At 36.9% G+C, this 23,179-nt stretch overlaps 1 protein-coding gene across 7 annotated transcripts in view; it reads left to right on the top strand.

Moving 5' to 3' along the window:
* The window catches only part of LOC150095089 (spectrin beta chain-like), a 577,773-nt gene that overhangs the window by 177,261 nt on the left and 377,333 nt on the right, over positions 1–23,179 (top strand). For all 7 annotated transcript variants that reach the window (XM_090411296.1, XM_090411299.1, XM_090411298.1 and 4 more), the window contains exons 6-7: positions 4,996–5,111; positions 18,686–18,798. In XM_090411296.1, the coding sequence (XP_090267422.1) occupies positions 4,996–5,111; positions 18,686–18,798 (229 nt within the window). The remainder of the gene's footprint in view (positions 1–4,995; positions 5,112–18,685; positions 18,799–23,179) is intronic.

Below are 23,179 nucleotides of genomic sequence, written 5' to 3'. Positions count from 1 at the left end.
AGTGAGCAAGAAGTGTATGGGGAGTTGAGTAAACTAGATGTTAATAAGGCTGTGGGACTTGATAATATATCGCAACATATTCTGAAGGAATGTGCCAGGGAGTTGACAACCTGTCTTGACATATTTTTTTAATACGAGTTTTGCACTCAGTCAACTCCCTAAGGAGTGGAAGGAGGGCAAGATTGTGCCACTTCATAAAGGAGGTGATCGAACTCAAGCATCAAACTATGGGCCTATCTGTGTGTCATGTGTTGTGGTTAAGTTGTTGGAGAAGCTTGTGAGAACTAGGATCCAGAGTTGGGTTGACAACAATGGTATTATCTTTGATGGATAGCATGGATTTGCTAAAGGGAGGTCATGTTTTAGTAATCTACTTACTTATTACAATAAAGTGACTGCTTCCTTGAACAGAGGAGAAGGATACACAGTAATATACTTGGATTTTGCAAAGGCTTTTGATAGAGTACCTCATGATAAATTGATAGTCAAACTAGAGCAGATGGGGTTGGATATTAGATTATTGCATTGGATTGGAGACTGACTATCTGATAGGTATCAACAAGTTGTGTATGGCAGTGCGATATCCAGGAAAAGGAAAGTCACTAGTGGAGTGCCTCAGGGGTCTGTTTTGGGGCCATTACTGTTTAACTTGTATATTAACGGTATAGGTGAAGATTTAGATGGAGATATTCAGTTCTTTGCAGATGATGCAAAGTTGGGATGAACCATGAAGAGTAGTGAAGATGTTGTGGCCTTACAAGAAGACTTGAATAAATTGAGTGATTGAGCATGAAAATGGGGATGCGAGTTCAATGTTGCAAAATGTAAGGTTTTAAAATTTGGAAAACAAAGATGGGATACAGAATTTATGCTTGATGAGGATATATTGTTGGAGGTGGAAGAAATAACAGATCTGGGGGTGATAGTGGATAAGGATCTGAATTTAGGGGACACATAGCCAAATTGTGAAGACAACACAAAGGCTTCTGGGAATGATGCAGAGGACATTGATGTGTAGAAGTAGGAAGATTCTTGTTCCGTTGTATAAGGCTTTGATTAGGCCACACACAGACTATTATGCCCAGATTTGGTCACCTGGTTTTCAGAAGGATGAAGAGATGTTGGAAAGGGTCCAAAGGCGATTGACTAAGGTAGTTTCTGACCTCTGGAATGTCGAGAATGATGAGAGATTGAGAAGATGCAACTTGCAGAGTCTGGTAGACAGGAGGAAGAGGGGAGATATGATAGAGACCTACAAGTTATTAATGGGTTGTTATAGGATCAATGCTGGAGAGGTTCCACAGAAAATAGTGGGAGATTGGGGGTGAACTATAGCTCATCCCTGGAAACTGTATAAAGAGGGTGTGAGTAGGGGAGTGAGAGGCAGGTTTTTTCATGCAGAGTTGTGAATGATTGGAATGCCTTGCCTGAAGGTATCTGCAAGGAGTTTGAATGTGTTTAAGGCACGGTATAATGAGCTGTGTGTGTGTGATAAAAGGACCTCCCAGATGAGTCTTTGACTTCATGAGGTCTTGGGGTAACAAAAATCAAAAAAAAAAAAATCAGCTAACGCCTTTTTATTCCCGTATACGGGAGTAGGCGAGGCCATTTAGCCCTATCTAACTTTTGGAGACTGAGTGGGCAGTTCAATCTCCACTGGTACCCAATCAGAGACAGATGGCCCAAGGCTATCACTAATTAAGCGGTACGCAGTGAAGAGAGACGGCTCAAATGTGCCGCCATCTCGTGGTCCCTAACCCTAACACAATATATTTTAATGTCTGAAATAATGTGGGTTCTACTGTCGGTTTTCTTGAGTTTACAGGACGAAAAACTCGAGTTTCCGGGAGGAAAAACCTGCTTGCCCGTGCCAGAGATCGACTAACTCGGGAACTGGTCGAAAAAAGACTTAGAAAAATTTCCTCTAGTCGCCGACTAGACTCGAAACCAAGTCTTCCTTCGAGCGGCCAAGCGCGGCGGTGTGCAAACGCCACATCCACTGAGCTACACAGGCTCTTTGGGGTAACAATAATAATAATAATAATAATACTGATTGTGAAATGTTCACGTAAATTGAATGGACATGTTAAAAGAAGGTGATCCTGATGGGAGACTTTAATTCCAGTAATACAGAATGGAAGGAGGAGAATGAGTTCTAAATTGGAGGGATAAATATCTTCAGCAGCATGTGATTGAAGCAATTTGAGGCTTTAATGTTTTGGATTTTGTGATAATTTCATGAGTTGTAGTTGTTAATGAGTAATTGACACTGCTAGCAGTTAGTAAGAGAAAGAGATCATGAGGTACTTGTTTGAGAAGCAGTCAAACAAGAAAAGGTTACTGTCAAAAAGGGATGATTTATGTAGAATTATTACAGGATTATTGTAAGCTCTGAGGTCAACTAGCATCAATATGTCAGGTAGATACACTGTGCAGAAAAGATGTTGATAGTGCATGGGCATTCATAAGACAGTATATTATACAAACAATTTATAACTGCATATCAAGGGTTAAACAAGTAAATAGAGTAGGAGCGAAATGGATAAACAGTGAAATCAAGCAATTTGTGTTGGCAAAGAAAACATTGTGGAGGAGGTACAACACATTTGTGCAGGCTGGGAAGGTGACAAGCATGGTATAGAAAGAAAAGATGTAGTATGAGAGAGGATTGGCTGGTCAGGCCAAGGTTAACTCAAGGGAAGTTTTCTGCTATATGGCAAGCAAGGTTAAGAATAATTATGGCAGGTTGACACTGGTGGATAGTAATGACAACAGAATAACAGTTGCAAAGGCTATATTGGAATTATTAAATGATCATTTTATCAGTGTATATCATACTGGTGTAAATTTTGTTGTGCAGTATGTAGAAGCGAGGCAAGCATTAGGAGAATTGGAAGAGAAAAATCAGAGGTGCATCAGGTGTTGATTGGATTAGATGTTAATAAGGCTGTTAGATGGCATATCACCACATATTTTTAAGGAAATGTGCACAACAGTTAGCTATCACCTTAATCTGGTTATTTAATCAAAGTCTTGCAGTGGGTAAGGTTCCTAAAGATTGGGAAAAAACGCAGAATAGTACCACTGCACAAGCATAATTCTAGGACAGATGTTTCCAGTTTATAGACCAGGCTGTATAATTGCAGTTCTAGTTAAAGTTGGAGAGATTGGTTAGAAATAGAATACGATTAGTTTGATAGGCATAGAATTCTTTATAATGATCAGCATGGATTTGTCTTATTTTAGTGATTTACTTGCATTTTATGATAAGGTAACAAAGGTGTGTTAGGTAAGTGAGAATTATGTATTCAGTATTGAACTTTGCATAAGCATTCGAGAGAACACCACTTGATAAGGTGGTGTACAAACTGTAGAGGATGGGAATAGATAGTATATTGATTAGATGGATTGGTGATTGGTCCTCTGAACAATACCAGCAAGTTGTGCGTGATGGAGTAGTGTCTCAAAAAAGAGGGTAACCAGTGGCATGTCCCAGGGTTCAGTTCTTGAGTCTTCTGCTATTTATAATAAATTTAGTTTAATCCTTTATCCAAGTGTGAGCAAACAAAGTTTGCGCCTGAAAGTATCTTCAGGACTGGGGTAAGGTGGTACAACACCAGGGCACTCCTTGCAAAGGTGGAGCAAGCTACCAACACTCCTATCTCAGTATCTCCCATAATGCAAAACACATCTCCTTGCGGATATGTCTAATGTTATGCATTAATGGAATGGCCACTACCATTGGGTAGTGGCCCTTCCCTATGGGAGATACTGAGATACTGAGATAGGAGTGTTGGTAGCTTGCTCCACCTTTGCAAGGAGTGTCCTGGTGTTGTACCACCTTACCCCAGTCCTGAAGATACTTTCGGGTGCAAACTTTGTTTGCTTCACACATGGATAAAGGATTAAACTAAATTTATTATACTCTAACCAAGTGAAAAATAAACTTTCAACATCTTTCTGCTATTTATCTTGTTTATAAATGATATATCATGAGGACTTACTGGGGATCTTCAGTTGTTTGCTGATGATAAATTTGGGGAGAATTATAAGTAGCACTGTCAATGTTAATTCCCTTCAGGAAGATTTCAGTATACTTTTGAGTTGGACAAAGGAATGGGATTGTAGTTTTAATATTAAATAAATGCAGGGTGTTGCATTTTGGAGTGCAGAAATATAAGGCTGTGTAGTATATTGATGGTGCTGTACTGCAGGAAGTGGATTAGATTTGAGAGTGGTGGGTAACAATAGACAAGTTTAAATGACATATTGCAAGTGTTGCAAAGATTGCACAACAAAGTTATCCTATGATAAGAGGTACGCTAACATGTAGGGATAAGGAGGTAGTTGTACCATTGTAGAAAATACTGGTCAGACCATACTTGGACTATTGTGCTCTGATTTGATCACCTGGTTTTCTTGTTATGTGGAAACATTTGAGAGGGTCCAGAGATGAGTGACTAAGACAGTATCAGGCCTCTGAAATGTTGACTATGGAGAGAGAGAGAGAGGTTTAAGAAATGTGGATTATAGCATTTATCAGATAGGAGGAAAAGAGGTGGTATGATAAAGGCATTTAAGTTAGTGAAGGGATTTCAATTGATTAATCCAGAGGGGATTATGAAAAGAGTAGAAAGCAAGAGGAAGAACCATAGCTCATCCCTGGAAGTTATTTAAGAGCATGATGAAGAGAGATGTCAATAGTAGATTTTTTACTTGGAGAATTGTGAGTGAATAGAACACATTACAGGAATATGCTGTAAATGCATATTCCTGTGTGTTAAGGATTTTAAGATTCAGTATAATAAATATCTTGTCAGTTGAAGGAACCTGCCATGATGTCTGCCTACTTCATTAAGGGTATAGTAATAATAATAATAAATCAGTATTTTATTTTTGATAAGATTTTATATTTCTTTCCACTAAAAGTATCTGCTTTAATCTATAAGTGATAAGATCAAGGGAGTACAGTTCATATTGTATCTTTTCCTGTAGACCTGACTTAATTCAGTATGAAAAATTATCGAAGTCCAATGCAATTTACAACTTAAACAATGCTTTCAATGTGGGAGAGCAAAAACTAGGCTTAACCAGGTTGCTAGATCCTGAGGGTAAGTTGTTTAATAAAATTTTAATAAAACATCTTATTTAATCAAGCATCTAATTATGATTAAATGCTTGAATTAAACAAATAAAAATATTATGGAACATTTATTTAATAAAATAGTAAAATGTTAAGCATATATTGGTGAATATGTTATTGAGTAAATTATGCTATAATAATGAGAAAGTATTATTGAAAGTCAAAAATCAGTAAGAGTGTGTTGCTGAAAATATAAGAACTTGATTTTGCAGTTGTTGTTATTATTTTTTGCTTGGAAGCTATGAATGAGTGGCATGAATTGTCTTCAAAGTGAGTGGATTGTTAACAAATATATTTAAAGAATACTATAATAGGCATAGTGTGTATTTCCCACAGTGGACTGTAAGTATTCATGGTGGTGCTCACTTGATAATATAACATGAAAGTAGAATACTTCAGTTATATAATATTTATGAGTAAATCAGACTTATTATAAAGGCTTGGCAGACCATTGGTAGAGGAAAATCAAGTATTTGGGGTATTTAATTTCCTTATTTAAAATGATATTGTAACTACAAAGCATTCATGCATTTGAAGACTATATTGAATACAAAAATTAAGCTAAATTTGAATAAAAATTTTCGTATAATCACAGAAGAAAAAAACAACAGATGTTTGCACTCTTCAAACACAACTTTTTCATATATATCCCTTACTACTTCTTTTTTGTCCTCTCTCATTGTATAGGAGTATTTTATACACAGTCTTGCCATAAATACTGTTACAACTTCTGCACACCTCGCTTGCACTGCCCTGGTTCTTGCTTGAGCTTGGTTCCATTAGTGGCACTGTGTTCAGCCAACATTTACATGTTTATCAGTAGAGAGAGAGAGAGAGAGAGAGAGTGTTGTCTAGCTAGCTTTCTTTTTCTGCAGCTCATGCTTAATGATATTACTCATTCATCCAACTCCTTTCTGATTAACTCTCTATATGTTTAGGTATACAATTTAACATAGTTTCCTGTAGATGCCCCTTAACTATCTCCTGTGCACTACTAACAGCCTTTCCTTGCATGGTTTTATGCCATAGCACAGCTTCGAGCTTCCTCCTAAGCTTTCATAATCACTTGCTATGTAATTCTACATATAGCCTCTTTTTGAAAAAATATTCCTCATGTTTTACAATCTCCCAAGTCATGTCCCCCAATCTGAGGCAATGGGGCCACTTTAATTCTGGATAGCTCTTCTGATTCTATGACCAGATCTAATACTCTTTGTACCTCAAGTTCCCTCCATCACATGCTGCCTCAAGTAATTATCTCTCAGTAGGTGTATAAATTCCATTTCCTGCCTGCCATGTGATCTCTCTCTCTTCCTTTCAATCTACACAATCTTGCCACAAATACAACTTGTTACAACTTCCAAATATCCTTGTGCTGCCTACAGAATTGTGAGAGTCTGATTCTGTTAGTGGTGCTGTGCACAGCCAACATTTGCATGTTTATCAGTAGAGAGAGAGAGAGAGAGAGAGAGTTGTCTAGCTGACAGGATGCAGTAGGAAGATTATGAGAACTGTGTAGCTGTAACAGCATTTCACAAGGTTGGAATGCAGCCACCTGTTATTTTCAACATGTTAAAAACACTTGGGATGTTTGTGTATCAGACTGTTAACTGTTATAATGATACAGGAGGCATATTGCAACCACACTGTGTTAGGATGCAACAGCTTGTGAGTGTTGTGAAGGTATACCTCTGTTGTAAGCCTTTGAGAACACACAAAGTGATGTCATAAGAGATTAATGTTTTGCAGAGAATGATATTATGTGTACTAATTGATGATTTGTTGATAGGCTCTCACCACCAGGTCACGTGAACCTAACTGATGATCTGGTAGTGAGAGCCTATCATCATTCTACTGGACACTTCCTAAGACTACAACTTATAGCAGCACTTCTCCTACACAAACTATAGATACAGAGATATCCTCTTCACAGATGAGAAGATATTCATCATTGAAGAGGTGTTTGACAGCCAAAATGATCGGATATGTGTCCTGGATGATAGCATAGCCCAGTATTCAGAGAGGACATAACTAGTCAGTGATGGCTTGGTGTGTGGGGGAGGGGAAATGACATATCAGAGGATTGCGTTTCTGTGAGAAAGGGGTCAAAACCTTCACCAAAATGTATCAAGATACCACCATACTGGAACCTGTGGTATGGTCCCTGAACAACACCTTGTTTCACGGTAGGCAGTGGACCTTCCAACAGCACTCAGGGTGAGGAATATTCAACAGTGGTTGGAGGTGAATGTGCCTGACCACATATCACCATCAAATTGGCCATCTGGAAGGCTTGATCTGAATCCATTGGACTTCAAATTGTGGTCAGAGCTTGGGAGAGTAGCCTGCCAGAAACGACATCATTGCCGGTCTGGAGGTGGATTTGGAGATAGCAGTGTTGGTTTTTTATTTTTATTTAGCATATGATGTACAGGTCTCAGAATAATATATGCAAATTACATAAAACAGCATAAAAACAATTGTAAAAATCATATTAAAAGGGGTACACTGGCTGAAATGATTAAACATCAAAATTAAGAATCAGGAGTCAGAGCTTAATCCTTAAATCACGGATCCACTCCAGGGATTCTGCGGTCAGTTTAAAAAATTCCTGTTTAGAACCCGAGAATGAGTAGATAAAGGCACTCAAGTACAATGTGATTGATAGTCTGGATCCCTCTTCCGTATTCACAGTTTGGAGTATCGGACCGGTTCCATTTATGCAGGAGATGCTTACATGTCCTGTTCTGATCTGATTTAAAGCGGGCCATACATGTCTAGGGAGATTAAAGCCATCTCAAATACCCATTTCAAATCCGACGAGATGTCGTATTTGAAATGGATATTTGAAGATTGGAAGTATGTTGAAACTAATACTCTCTCCATGACTCGCATGGGTGGAAGTTCTGGTCATTTATATGTATTGCACTCTTCCAGGCAGGGTGCCTGGATTTAAGTCTTTATGAAGTATGGAAGGAAATGTCTTGGTGGATAGGTAAGGAACTGTTTCCAATTATTTTTGTCCATAGTTTGCTTAAGGTTTGAGTCCTGCAGAGTGAGGTAGGGGCTATATTACTGAGAGTTGGGAGCCAGTAGCCAGGAGTAGATCTTAGAGCTCCAGAGATTATCCTCATAGTTTGATTCAGCTGGACATCAACTAAAGAAGCGTGTGTGCTGTTCAGCCACACAGGAGCACAATACTCTGCTGTAGAATAGATCAAAGGCAGTGTGGTAGTATGTAGTGTGTTGGCATCAGCACCCCAAGAAGTACCAGCAAGTTTATGCATTATATTATTACAAGTTTTTAATTTTCCAGCAATATTTTCTAGATGATATTTAAATGTCAAACTTCTGTAAGGTAACTCTTAGGTATTTTGGATGATTGTTAAATTTCACTTATTTATTTCTGAAGTAAACTTTTGGGATATATTGACCTGGATATTACTTAAATTATAGGATGCTACTTCAGTTTTGTTCAGGTTAGGTTGTAATCGCCATCGTCTAAAGTATTTATCAAATACAGATAGATCTTCAGTTAAAGTGTTCTCAGCTTTTATGGAATGTTGATTGTTGAGTTGCAATGGCAATATCATCAGCATACATGAATCTCCGTGATGCTGTCTCTGGAATATCACTAATATATAAGTTAAAGAGCAATGGGGCAAGAACTGACCCCTGAGGTAGGCCATTTTTAATCTTCAAGAATTTACTTTGGGATTCATTGAGAGATACTTGTATTCATCTGTCTGCTAGGATTTGATTAATTAGGTTGGCTAGTTTTGGTGATGGGATAGTTTCTAGAAATTTTAAGATAAGACCCTCTCTCCACACTTTGTCATAGGCAGCAGAGAGGTCCACGAATACTGCTGTTGTTTACAATTGTTTTTCATAACCGTTCTCTATAAAGGTTGTCAAGGCCAGTACTTGATCACAACAACTTCTGTCAGGTTTGAACCCAGCCTGTTCCTGTGGAGTTCTGTTATGTATACTTGCAGAAATTCTGTTGTATAGCATTCTTTCAAGACGTTTCTGGCAAATGCTTAACAAAGTAATAGAACGGTAGTTGGAAGCAATTGTAGGGTCCTTGCCTGGTTTTAAGACAGCAATGATTTTACATCTTTTAAAAATTGATAGAAGTATGCCAGAGTCCAGGATATTATTGTACATAGTAGTAAGCCATTTAATAGTTTTTGGTCGACAGTTCTTAATGAATTCAGGGTAGATGTTATCGAGTTCAGCCACCTTCCCAGTCCTCAATGAGTTGACTGCCTGGGTAAGTTCCTGGGAAGTGAAAGCCAGAGATGGTGATGATGGTGGAAGATCTGTTTTAAGGTTTTTTAGTTTTAGCAGTGTTGGTGTTTCCATTGGATGTGCATACTGCCATCGATATATGACCTCACAGACTTTTGGAAAAATGGGAACATTTTGACCATTGAATGCTGCTATATGCATGTGATACACATGGTTTGTATGTGCTGAAAGCTGTAAATGATTTACTGATAGATTAAAGGTTTATGCACTATTCAAGTTATAACAGTATTTATGGATAGACTAGGTATTTTTAAGTATTTTGCTCTAGTATGATTTTCGAGAGGTCTACTGATCTTTTAGATTTATTATGGCAAAATTATGGAGACTACTTTTTTTTCTTTTTTTTTTTTGAGTTTACTGTTTTGCAGTATTAATTTGACATCAACCAAACTAATTACTCATCATTTTGACTTTCATATTATTATTATTATTATTATTATTATTATTGCCCTAAGACCTCATGGAGTCAACGACTAATCTGGGAGGTCCTTCTATCACACACATAGCTCATCATACTGTGCCTTGAACGCATTCAAACTTCTTGCAGACACCACACTCTCAGGCAAGGCATTCCAATCATTCACAACTCTGCACGAAAAAACCTGCCTCTCACTCCCCTACTCACACCCTCTTTATACAGTTTATTATTATTATTATTATTATTATTATTATTATTATTATTATTTCGAGCTACTCCAGAGAGTCCTTAGATTCATCAAGGGAGGCCCTAAACATCATGTCCACACAACTATTCGACATTCTCACAGTATCTATCATACCTTTCCTTGAACTCGCTCACTGTCATAGCACCCACAACAGACTCTGGCAGCTTATTCCACTCATTTACCACTCTAAAAGTAAAGAACCCAGCTCTAACACCCCTGCTAACCACACTCTTGCCCAGCTTCCATAGGTGTCCCCTAGTTCTCCCACCACCAGTCCTGATCTCAAAAATATCCTCTGAATTAATCCTATAGAATCCTTTTAGCAATTTCAAGGTCTCAATCATATCTCCCCTTTTCCACCTATCAACTAGTTTCTGCAACCCACAAATCATCAACCTGTTCTCATATGGTTCATTCCATAGACCTGCTATCATCTTAGTAACTCGCCTCTGGATCCTCTCCACCTCCTCCCCATTAAGAAGGAACCAAGGTGACCAAATCTGGGCACAGTAGTCAAGATGAGGTCTTATCAGGGCTTGGTACAACAGTACAATAACTTGCTTGTCTCTGCTCGTCAAGGTATTTTTCAACAACCAAGTGAGTTGATGAGCTGATTTAGCTACTTTTGCAGTGTGCCCCCTAAACTTCATCTCCCTATCCACCAACACTCCCAAGTCCCTGGCCTCATCAATCTCTTGGAGTACAGTTCCACCAATGTGGTATACTGCTGCTAATCTTTTCACCCCAAAATGCATAACCTTACATTTTGTCACATTAAATTGACATCCATTCTCCTTAGCTCAGAACTCCAATCTATCTAAGTCATCCTGTAAGACTTTGACATCTTCTGCATTCACTATCGCCCTACCCAACTTTGCATCATCAGCGAACAAATAAACTGTTCCACTTAGATCCTTCCCTATATCGTTAATGAACAGATTAAACAGCAGTGGTCCAAGAACAGAACCCTGCGGCACACCACTAGTCACAGGCCGTCTTTTGGACTCTACTCCTGAATAAACTACTCTTTGATATCTCTCCATCAACCACCCACCTATCCACCTCACCAACCCTATATCCATTCCCATATGTTGTAGTTTATGGATTAGAATTCCATGTGGTATCCTGTCAAACGCTTTTGCCAGGTCCAGCAGTATCACTGTAAACCCATTTCCCTTATCCAGTTCTGCCGTCACCTTGTTATAAAACTTGAGCAAGTTACTGAGGCATGATCTACCCTTCACAAAGCCATGCAGTCCCCTGTACAGTGTCTCATTTTCATCAATCCATTCCTGTATTTTTCCCTTGACTACTTTCTCCAAGACCTTGACAACGACTCCTGATATGCTGATCGGTCGGTAATTTGCCACCATACTCTTGGATCCTCCTTTATGCAGTGAAACTATTTTCCCCTCTTTCCACGCCTTCGGGACTAAACCAGACCTGAGACTCAGATTAATCAACATGGTCAAGGGCACTGATAATTCCTTAGCCACTTCACGCAAGACCCGTGCCAGTATACCATCCAATCCCACAGATGTATTCACATTAAGGTTCTGTAATAGACTATTCACCTCCACTTCATTCATCACAATTCCCGTACAAACTAATGGTTCCTTCATTTTTTCAATGTCACCACCTGGATGATATACTTTTGCAAAGTGCATGCTCAGTAACTCCACTATATCGACTGGTTCAGTGACCTCCTTACCATCGTCATTCCTTAAAATCATTTTGCCATGTACAGTTTTTTTCTTGCTTGCAGCATATTAAAAGAACTGTTTGGGATTCTCTTTTGCTTGCATAGCTAGTTTCCTTTCATAATCGGCTTTTGCTGTTTTTACCACACTCGTTACCCTTCTGGCCTGCACTTTATACCATTCGTGTGCCTGCAGGTCACCCCTTTCTTTAAATTCCCTCCACAGTTGTTTCTTTTTTTGCAGCTCAAGCTTAATGGTGTTATTCATCCATTTAACACCTACTTGTTTTACTATTCGGACCCTAGATATACAATTAGCCATAAACTCCTGTAAATGCTCCTTGACCACTTCCCATGCTCTATTGACATCCAGCCCTTGCAGTTGTACATGCCATGGCACTGATCCAAGCAATCTCCTAAGCTTGTCAAACTTGCCAGCACGGTAATTCCACATATACCCTGTCTTAATCAAAAATTCACACCTTTAGCCACCTCCCAGGTCAAGACCTTATGATCACTCTCACCAGTAGGTGGGAACATGGTCATATTCATTACAGTCAAATTGTGAGATGTTATTACCAGGTCAAGCACTCTCACACCCCTGATATTTTCAATTACATATTGTCTCAGATAGTTATCCCTTAATAATTGAATAAAATCATCCATTTCCTTCCTCACGTGTGTCCTCTCCTCCTTCCAATGAATGTTAGCATAGTTGTGTTGGATTCTGAATGAAGAGAAATTTAAATTCTTAATACTCTCTTCAGAATCCAACATAATCCACCATGGCAAAGGCTACATTTGTAAATATTATTTAATGTAAATCACTTGTTTATTATTTAGTATTCATATAACTACCTTTAATTTTGTGTAATATTTAATTATTTAATCAAAGATATATGTATTAATAATGAAAAGACTGTATTAAATATTATTAAGCTATTTTATTCATTACTATATTAATATTATAAGAATTTGTATTTGATAATTTTACTGCGCATTAATTGAAATGTAAAAATTCTTATTTGTTCCTGTTTATAGAAGTTTAGCGTTATGCAATACCTCAATTTTATTATATTTTGTTTGGTTGTCATGGAAACGTATGTAAGTGAGCGAGCACGTTTTTGGAACACCACATGAGAAGGTTTATTGAAAAGAGTTTTAGAAAGAAATCACGTGAACAATTTAGGCGGGAAGAATGAATATAAAAAGCGAGGAATGCTGGAAAAGGGAGAGCATTAGAGATTTATAAGAGAGAGATTGGCATTAGGTTGGAATCAGAGCATTGGGAAATCTCAGTGCGATAATAGGAGTCGGCAAGTCACTCAAGCAGCTAATAAAGTCTTCTAGTCGAGAGGCGGTTAGCTAATAAGTGTATAGAATAACAATTATAGCTACGGAAGACAGCTGAGTGACTACTAAATAGACTAGCAATACTTGAATTGAGATTTAATTTCAGGGCCGACCTTTCAAGGACACACAGAACCTTGAAGCAAAGCACGAAGTTACTAAAGAATAGTAGAGCTATAAAGGTGAAGTATACCGATAGCTGTGTTTAGAATTGTAGTGTCTAAGAATTAATTGAATGCCGGAAGAGTGAACAACCGTGCATATAAAACCTAAAGTTAAGGAATTATTTTGTTGCCCTATTTCATGAGTGATCAGTAGTACTTTATGCAACAACGTTTGTTTATGTGCATTGTGACCGATGATTAATTCAGTTATTGCTTAGAAGAATTCTTTTAATGAGTGCCGTTTACTGTTTAAAGTGTTTACAGTTATAAAAAGTGTATATGTATAAATAGATGAAGATAGAAGATATCGGTAAGATTATTCCAACCATTAATATTTCTATACAGAGAAGTGTGTGAGTTTCATCCTAGAATTTCCTTATATTAACAGTAACTATTGAGGAAGTTAGCTAAAGTGTATATTTAAAAGTGTTTGTTTGTGAAGAGGTATTACTGCAATTATTGTTGTATTTGGAACTTAAGGAACTGTGAGAAGACTGTATTATAGAGACAACAGATTTACCATTGTATGAGTTGAATGATTGAATTTACCTGAGGAGTTAAAATGTTTGTGATATCTTAATTACTGATTTAAACTTAAGTGTAAAATTTGTGATTTTAAAATTAAATGTTTGTTTTTGTTTATCTAAAGTTGTATTTTGCCTGAATCTCTTTTACTGCACCATTCATAAAATATTCGAACCAAAGCGAGTAAATTAAGTAAGTCAAATATACTCGGCCAGTATATATTTTAAGGAGAAATAGTTGAAGGTTGATTTTTCTTCAATTCTTGAACTAATTCAGATATAGAGTGGCACAGTCTTTAAATATAAATTTTCTCTATATTTGAAATAGAAATCAACTCACAACTTATCAATTAGTTAAGAACATCGTAATTGTAATCATGTCGGATCCAAAGTATAGATTAAGAACAAGTAGGATCAAACAGTTGAAATCCCCCATAATAATTACCCTCCTTCCACTCATTCCATCAATTTGTTTATGCATACTATCTCCACCATCTATTCCATCACCTGGTCTATAACAGCACCCAACTGTATATTTTATTCTGCCAGTCTCAATCTCACACCAAATAGCCTCAAATGAGCTCCTTTCACTATCCTGCAATACAACTTCAATTCTCCTTGGCTGCAGTTCATCAGCTATCATCAATAACACCCCTCCCCCCATTTTATTCTCTCTGTCCCTCCTGAACACAATACATCTTCCGTCAGCCATGTTTCATTAATGCCAATAACCTGTAGCCAGGAAGAGCCAATCAAGACCAAAAATTCTTCTTTCTTGTTCCTATTACACCTGGCATTAGTATACATGAAATGCAGTGATCCCTTTGTCCCACCCCCCTATCTTGATGCGTTATTCTAAATGTCCCATTCCCATTTTTTGTCCTTAGTGCTGGCTCAGGTACATTATATACATTTTTACACTCAACTGTCTCACTGAAGTTTGCATATCCACTCTCCCCCCCTTGATAGTTCTAGTTTCCCTGGTTCTGCACATCCATTTTCACTTTATTCAGCAACACTTTTTCCAGTCTCCGCACACCAAGTCCATTCAAATGCAGGCCATCCATCTTGTATAAGTCCTTTCGCCCATCGAACTCATTCCACACGTCCACGAATTCTGCACCACACCGTCTGCATAACCTGTGCATAATGTCATTTGCGATTGTGGCCCTACTTCTAAACTCCTCTCTGTCATACCGCGGCAACAGACTCACCATTTTAACTCTGTCACTCTTTTCTTTCGCTACCTTTAACAATACTTTCAAGTCCTCTCTCATAAAAAATTTATCACCTTTCAATTCATTCGTATCCACCACAATTATTAATTCTTTCACCCTCTGTTTTTGCACTCTAATACTCTCACTTACATCCTTAAATTTCGCACCTGGTAAGTACGATTTAGTTACACTCCCATCTATCACTCCTCTTAATAACGAGTCACCATACAACACTCTTTCCTTCATTTCAGAAACTCTCCCACTCTTACGCTGTTTATTTATGTTAGCCGAATCACTCTGGAAAGAGTTTTGCAGGTGCTCTAATTGCCACTGCGCATTTTGTATCACTGCGCGCAACCTAGCGATCTCACTTCCTACAAATAATTCCTCATTTTTTTTATCATTCAAACCATTTTCTCTTTCTGTATAGTTGCTCTCACTCTTTCTTAGATCAGCGCTCTCATTGCCATCTTGTACATCGCAATTCCCTATCAAGCCACTATTTTCACTCTCATTCTGGCTTTCTTCAACCATAACTGTCTCACACCCTGACACATACTTCAACTCCTCACTTTGCTTACACTTTCTGCACATTCTCCCACCACTATCACTTTCAATCCAAACTCCAGCCTCATTCGGGAATGCATACATTCCACACACACATCACATTGGACAAATTCTCTCACATTATAGTTTTTGAACAATGTCGTCGTATTTTTGGATGCCATTATCTTATGTCGCATTGGCGCCATATTCAAATCTATGAAATGTATCGTTAAATACTGAATTAAATAACGGAATTCACAACAAAATCGGACACAACAAGCTACCAAAATTAGACAATATTTGTTATGATTTTAACCTATATTCTAATTTTCATTCAAAATTATACTTAGCTTTTGGGAGCTCCCTGAAAATACGCAGGATGACCTCTGGTTCTCCCCCAATCTCCCACTATTTTGTGTAGAATCTCTCCAGCAGTGATCCCCTTACCAACTTGTAGGTCGCTATCATATCTCTCCTGTTCCTCCTGTCCACCAGACTCCGCAAATTACATCTTCTCAATCTTTCCTGATACTCTCACTCCAGAGTTCAGATACTACCTTAGTCAATCACCTTTGGACCCTTTCCATCTCTTCATCCTTCTGAAAACCAGGTGACCAAATCTGGGCATAATAGTCCATGTGTGGCCTAATCAAAGCCTTATACAACGGAACAAGAATCTCCCTACTTCTACACATCAGTGTCCTCTGCATCATTCCCAGAAGCCTTTGTTGTCTTCACAATTTTGTCTGTGTGTCCCCTAAATTTCAGATCCTTATCCACTATCACCCCCAGATATCTTACTTCTTCCTCAATATATCCTCACCAAGCATAAATTCTGCATCCCATCTTTGTTTTCCAAATTTTAAAACCTTAGATTTTGCAACATTGAACTCACATCCCCATTTCTGTGCCCAATCACTCAATTTATTCAAGTCTTCTTGTAAGGCCACAATCTTCACTACCCTTCATGGTTCATCCCAACTTTGCATCATCTGCAAACAACTGAATATCTCCATCCAAATCATCACCTATATCGTTAATATACAAGTTAAACAGTAATGGCTCCAAAACAGACCCCTGAGGCACTGTACTAGTGACTTTCCTTTTCCTGCAGTGATGATCATCATCACACATAAAGAAACATGCTATGTTATAATTCACATCATTATACCAAAGTGTTATTAATTATTGTCAACTGTTGACCATTAACTTGACCTCTGATAAAATATACATGTACACATATATAAAACTATGTCAAAGCTAGTGTCCTGTTCACTATGTGGGAACATAAATGGAGTAGTGAGGTAGTGCCGAATAAACAACAGCAATCTCTCCCTCTCAAACACCAGAAGAAAGACCTTCCACATGCTTTTCCAGACATTCACTGCCACTGATGCAACTGTCTCCACCTCTCTCCCTCTCTTCCCACTGCTCAAGTAGAAAACCAAAAACAACTTGTATGGGAGTAGCCATTTCTCCATGATATCAACTTTTTTTTTTTCACACGGGCAATCATGTACTATATCACTGATATAATGATGGAAAATCAAACAAAACTAACTGTCATACCTTTTCTGTTTTAGCAGAATTCAATTCTGTGACGGTTAACTCATTTCCTATCTGTGATGTAGTGATAGAGTGTATTACACATGTTGCAACTGTTGAGTTATGTTTCATTTGAGTTATGTTTTTGAAATTTTTTGCAATGTTAAATACATGGCAGTTATAATAATCTAGTATTCAATGGTATTTTGACATATGCATTTGGTGAAAAAAAAAAATCTTGTCATTGTTAACTGTGGTTTACTATAATGAATTACTAAATAAATATCTGCAGAAAGGCTATATCATGTTCGACAGATACTGTTTCCAGGCTGCATTTACCTTTCTTTTTTTTTCCCCCTATTCATTCAGATATTAATATCTTTCAAGCAACCAAATTTAAGTACATAGGTGCTCTCCTTAGTTTAAACATCTCAAACTAGAAAAAAAAATGATTGATTCTACTTAAATTGCATGATTTGGGTCCCATCATCATCATCAGTCTAGAAGGAAAGAAACAAAAATTATAAAACTGATTTGTGTATTTTTTTCATTATATTTATTAAATATATAAAATAAATTACAAATTATATACAAAAGAAATCTAATAATATATGAAAATTACACTGGATTACTCAATACATTTTTGAACATGGAGCTTACATGGCATGTGTTTGACAGGCTTGCTTTATATTTTTGTATGGTTCCCATTCTCTCTTTTTCCTTCCTTCCTGCTTTCCTTCCTTCCATCCATCCTTCCATGTATATTTTTAGCTGTTCTCATGTTTGAGAATATTTGGACATTCAGTATATATTGCTCATGTTTTAGACACAAGTTGGAAACATCCAATTAATATTGGACATTTTGAACATTCCCTATTTAAATGTGATTTTATGTAGTACTTTGGTTGACCTCCAGTGAATCTTGTGATCTGAAGAGATCCCATGGTTGATTTGGAGACCATATTTTGTTAACAACTGGGTAAGATTTTTTTATTTTTTTATTTTGCAATTTTTGTTTCCCAGTATGCATATTTTTTATTGTCCTCAGCACTATTTGCTTTTTGATGTTGTGATCAGTAATGGTGTTTTGTTACAAAATAAATATTCTAACTGTTTAAACAGTTATTTTTTTTTTTAATTTTAATGTTTAAACATTTTAATGTTTTTTTTAATTTTAATGTTTAAACATTTTACTGGTTTTTTTTTTTTAAAAAAAATTCTACCCTATTTTACATAATTTTTTTTTTCAGTTAAAAATGTGGTGTTATCATTCATTTTAATTAATAAGATAGCTATACGGTCTTACTATAGCAAACTTGTAAGCTCCACAGAATTGTTTATTATAATGGATTGTTTGCAATAATTCCTTTAGAATAACATTATACTATGGAGCCCTGGTTGAGAATTTCTAGTAGTTTGTTATAATGAAGTTTGCTATTGTGAAAGTCAGTTAACTGTATTGTTTTAATTTTTCTTTAATAATTAATAACTAATTGCTTTTATATTTTTTTACATTCTCAGATGTATATGTGGACACTCCAGATGAAAAATCCATCATTACTTATGTTGTCACATATTACCATTACTTTTCAAAAATGAAAGCTGAGACTGTTCAAGGAAGGAGAATTGGAAAGGTTAGTTTTAATTTATGAAAAATGAAATTAAAGTAAAAACATAAGCAAAACCAAAAGTTTGTCTAAATTTAAAAGTGCATATTTCATTTAAATGTGCACTTGTATTTAATAATCTGCACATAGAAGTGAATATTTCAGTGACAGTTCATGAGAGAATTTAAAATGTTCATAGAAAGATTATGCTTAAAATTTTTTACATTATTATTATTGTTATCGTTATACAGATCTTTCTATATAATGCAGTGATTCATTTGTAATCACTATCCTTTTCATTTTATTCCTATGTAACAGAATCTTGACACACTCTCACTGGTCTTTTTCTCTTTTAAATAAATAAATAAACATATTTCATATGTTTATTTATTTATTTATTTATTTTAATGTGAATTCAAACCATGAAAGGTAAACCATATGGTACATTAGTACTGATTAGGCTTGGATAGATTATCCAAGACTAGATAATCTGGAACTCCTGCATAGAGACCAATCATAGACCTTTTTCAAGTCACTTCAGGCCTCCATTAAGCAGGGTTGGTGGTCTCTCACTAGGTGCTATGTACTCTCTGTCATTCTGTATTTGTTAATTTTCAAGTTATTTGTACCTGGCTAAACTGCCAACTCTTTCTGTAGCAGTGATTTTATTTCTGGAAAGAAAAATAAATTAACTTGTCATGAAATTATATTCCTGTTCTCATCTTTATCTGAAAATATTTTACATGAAACTTTTTCGGCTTGGGAGAACAAGAACATATTTTCTTGTAATGTATAATTTACTTATCTTCCCAATAAAAAACTTGCAATCCTATCTAGCTCAGGGTATTTTAATAATGTGGTAATGCACCACATTTTGTTCTTTGAATAGGGAAACATGACTCTCAGTATTTCCATAGCTTTAATATTACATCTTTCTCACTGATGTGATTGGAATAAAAGTCATCCAAGGGTACTTACTTCAGAGTATACAAGTTCCTGTCTACCACTGATGAGAAATAAAGTTTGATGGTGTATTTGTTTACCAGTGATTATTCCAGGATAGTGACTACCTATCCTGGAATAATCTCTAAATATGGGAGACCTTTTTCAGATCACTCACTCATGATGTTCATAGAACAGTAGAATTTTGTTGAACTTGGATAGTTTTTCAAACCATGATTGCAGATATTTCAGCGGATTGTTCACATCATTAATTCTCACCTTAATGCAACATTATTCAAACTTGATGGAGTGACTGTGTGCATCATAAGATAAAATGAAAATTTGTATTGTGAAGTCAGCTGTTCTCTATATACAAGCAAACTTTTTTGCTCATGCTTAGGTAAAATAAGGATGAAAGCAAACTTCTGTCAAATTTGTCAACTTTTTGTTGTTTGTTTCAACTCTTTCAGTTTTCACTTTTGTATTTTAATAGCATTGCCAACATCCATAATCTTTGTTCCAGGAAAACATGGTTACATCATACTCTCATCAAACACACCTCTGATCAAAGAATCATAATACAATCATGGAATTGCTATGCTCTTGTTTGTGTCTTCTCTTGTGCTTATCTCTTTCTCTTTGCTGCTATCCATCACCCATGCTTTAGTACCATGTAGCTGTACCATTTACCAAACTTACTTTCTGAATGCTACTTACAATACACTTATACCCTTCTCTAAAAAAATTGCCTTTAATTGCAGAGATAACAAACAATAATCTGCTTATCTTTCTATTTTTGCAGAGCTCATTATAAGCAATATGTACTTTTTTATAAGTACAGTTTTTAGATTTCTTGCATAAAAAATTTCAGTATTTAAAGTAATTAATTGAGAAATTATGTGAGGTAACAGGTATTTAGGTTTAACTTTATAGATCCTTAAAAGCATACTGTTATACCATTCAAAACATGAAAACTATATTGCTTAAAGATGATCTTATATAGTACAAGTCAGCAGTTAGATTTCAAGGATGTACAGGGATTAACAAGGAAAGTGGATTAAATGAAATGAGATTATGCATACAAGGAATCATAATACAATCATGACAAGTTTATAAGATACGTGTACTTACAAAAATAAAGAATAATCTTATCCCATACATTGCAGGCATCTCGGAATTGATTGCAAGATCCTGAAAAGATAGAGTTTAGTCCCTGCATTCTTCCATATCAATAAAATCTCCTCCTGGTTCCCATCCACGAAAGAAACAGCTCCCTCCCCCCCTCTTCCTCCCTGGTGTTTACCAGGTTCAGTGTGAGTGCCTCCACTTATACTTTTGACAAACAGGATGGTTGATCAAATTTTTTAAGTGCCTCTGTAGCACAATTGGAAGGATAACTGTATGCCCTTCAATTGGAAAAGAACTTCATTCGGTACTTATCGTGATGAGAGGAATCTTTATATGGGCTTTTCAATTGAGGGTAAGTTATCCAATCTAATATGGAGATAGCAGGGTTTTCCCTCCTGGAGACAGTGGTTATTCATCTTGCATACAGGCAAATCACCCATAAGAACGCATGCAATTTACAAACAAAAAATACTAGTTATGGGAAATAGATGGCGCTCTGTGTAGATGATAGGAGTGGCATTCATTTGTAGTTAGTGGATTAAGTGGTGGAGATAGATAGTTGTAGAGTAGAGTGCCCTCCCTTGATGAGTCCTTGGACTCCTTTTCCAAGTAATAATAATAATAATGATCTGATATCAGCAACAATAAACCTGATAAATATGGCCTTGCTAGCATGGAGTGGAACTAACCACAACTTCGTCTGGTCCAGTACTTACTTTTTACATTGGTGCTATTTTAGGTTTGAGCAATTATTTCGAGAGTGTTGAAACACTTCTACACTACTTAAACTTAAATCAGAATGACTGCCTATCTATTTACAAGATTTGGAAGAGTCTCATTTTCATAAATGAGAATGGTAGGCAGTAGTGGACTTTTTCCCCTGCCGTACTTTTTTTTATTTTTATTGACAAACAATATTAAACAGGAACTACATGTGAAAAAGAGGCTATGGAAGAGATATAAGGAGACAGGTAAAGAGCAGATGCATGAAGAATATAAGTCACAGGCCAGGAGAGTGACTAGTATGGTAATGAAGCCGAAACTGGAATATGAAAAGAGATTGGCCCTAAGATCCAAAGAAAATCCTGGGGAATTTTTTTAGCTATGTGGCCAGTATAAGGAGAAATGATTGTGGAAGATTGACATTGTGGGATAAAAACGGGAATAGAGTGACTGATGCAGAGGACATAGTGGAATTGTTCAATGAACACTTTATTAGAGTATTTCATCCTGGAGGAGTAAATTTTAACACTAGAGGGATAGAGCAGGTTTGAGGTTTAGAAGTGCAGGAGGAGAGTGTGTTCCAGATTCTGAGTACTCTGGATGTCAATAAAGCTGTGGCCCTGGATGGTATTTCACCACGAGTTTTGAGAGAATGTGCTCAAGAACTGACAGCTCCATTGACCTGGCTTTTCCATGAAAGTCTGGCTACGGGAAAGGTGCCCAGGGAATGGAAGGAAGGAAGGTAAGATAGTGCTATTGCATAAGAGTGGTAGCAGACTGGAAGTGTCTGATTATAGGCTAGTTTGTGTGTCATCAGTAGTTATTAAGATCTTGGAGAAATTAGTGAGGAACCATATACAGCATTGGGCAGATGAGGGTAATGTTATCTGTGAGAGTCAACATGGATTTGTGAAGGGGCGCTCTTGTTTTAGTAATATGCTCACCTTTTATTATAAAGTTACAAGAGCAGTAGATGATGGAAAGGCTTATACTGCTATTTTCTTGGATTTAGCAAAGGCATTTGACAGGGTGGCACATGATAAGCTGATATTTAAGTTGCAGCACATGGGTCTGGATGTCAGGTTGGTCAACTGGATTCAAGATTGGCTGTCCGATAGGCATCAGAGAGTTGTGTATTGTGGGGCAGTTTCAAGTCGGCAGAGGGTTACAAGTGGGGTCCCACAGGGCTCAGTTCTGGGACCTATACTGTTTAACCTTTATATCAATGACATTGTCAGTGGATTGCAAGGGATATTCTGTTGTTTGTGGATGATGCGAAGCTGGGTAGGGTTATTAGTAATTGTGCAGATGTGGTAGCCCTGCAAGAGGATTTGAATAAGCTAGACAGATGGGCAAATCAATGGGGGTGTCAGTTTAATGCAGCAAAATGTAAGGTCTTGAGGTTTGAGACACATCGATGGGATGCTGCATACTCTTTTAGAGGAGCTATACTGTAGGAATTAGGGGAGACGAGATCTGGGGTTGATGATTGATAGAAACCTGAAATTTAGGGGGACATATTGCAAAGGTGGTGAAGGTAACACAGAGGATATCTGCAATAATGAGAAGGACACTGACCAGCAGAGATAAAAGTGTTATCATTCCATTGTATAAG

Source organism: Typopeltis vanoorti, chromosome 21 (assembly GCF_054136105.1).
Source record: "Typopeltis vanoorti isolate ZY-2024b chromosome 21, IOZ_Tvanoo_1.0, whole genome shotgun sequence".
In the NCBI taxonomy this organism is placed as follows: domain Eukaryota; kingdom Metazoa; phylum Arthropoda; class Arachnida; order Uropygi; family Thelyphonidae; genus Typopeltis; species Typopeltis vanoorti.
This window is presented reverse-complemented; position numbering and strand designations above follow the sequence as displayed.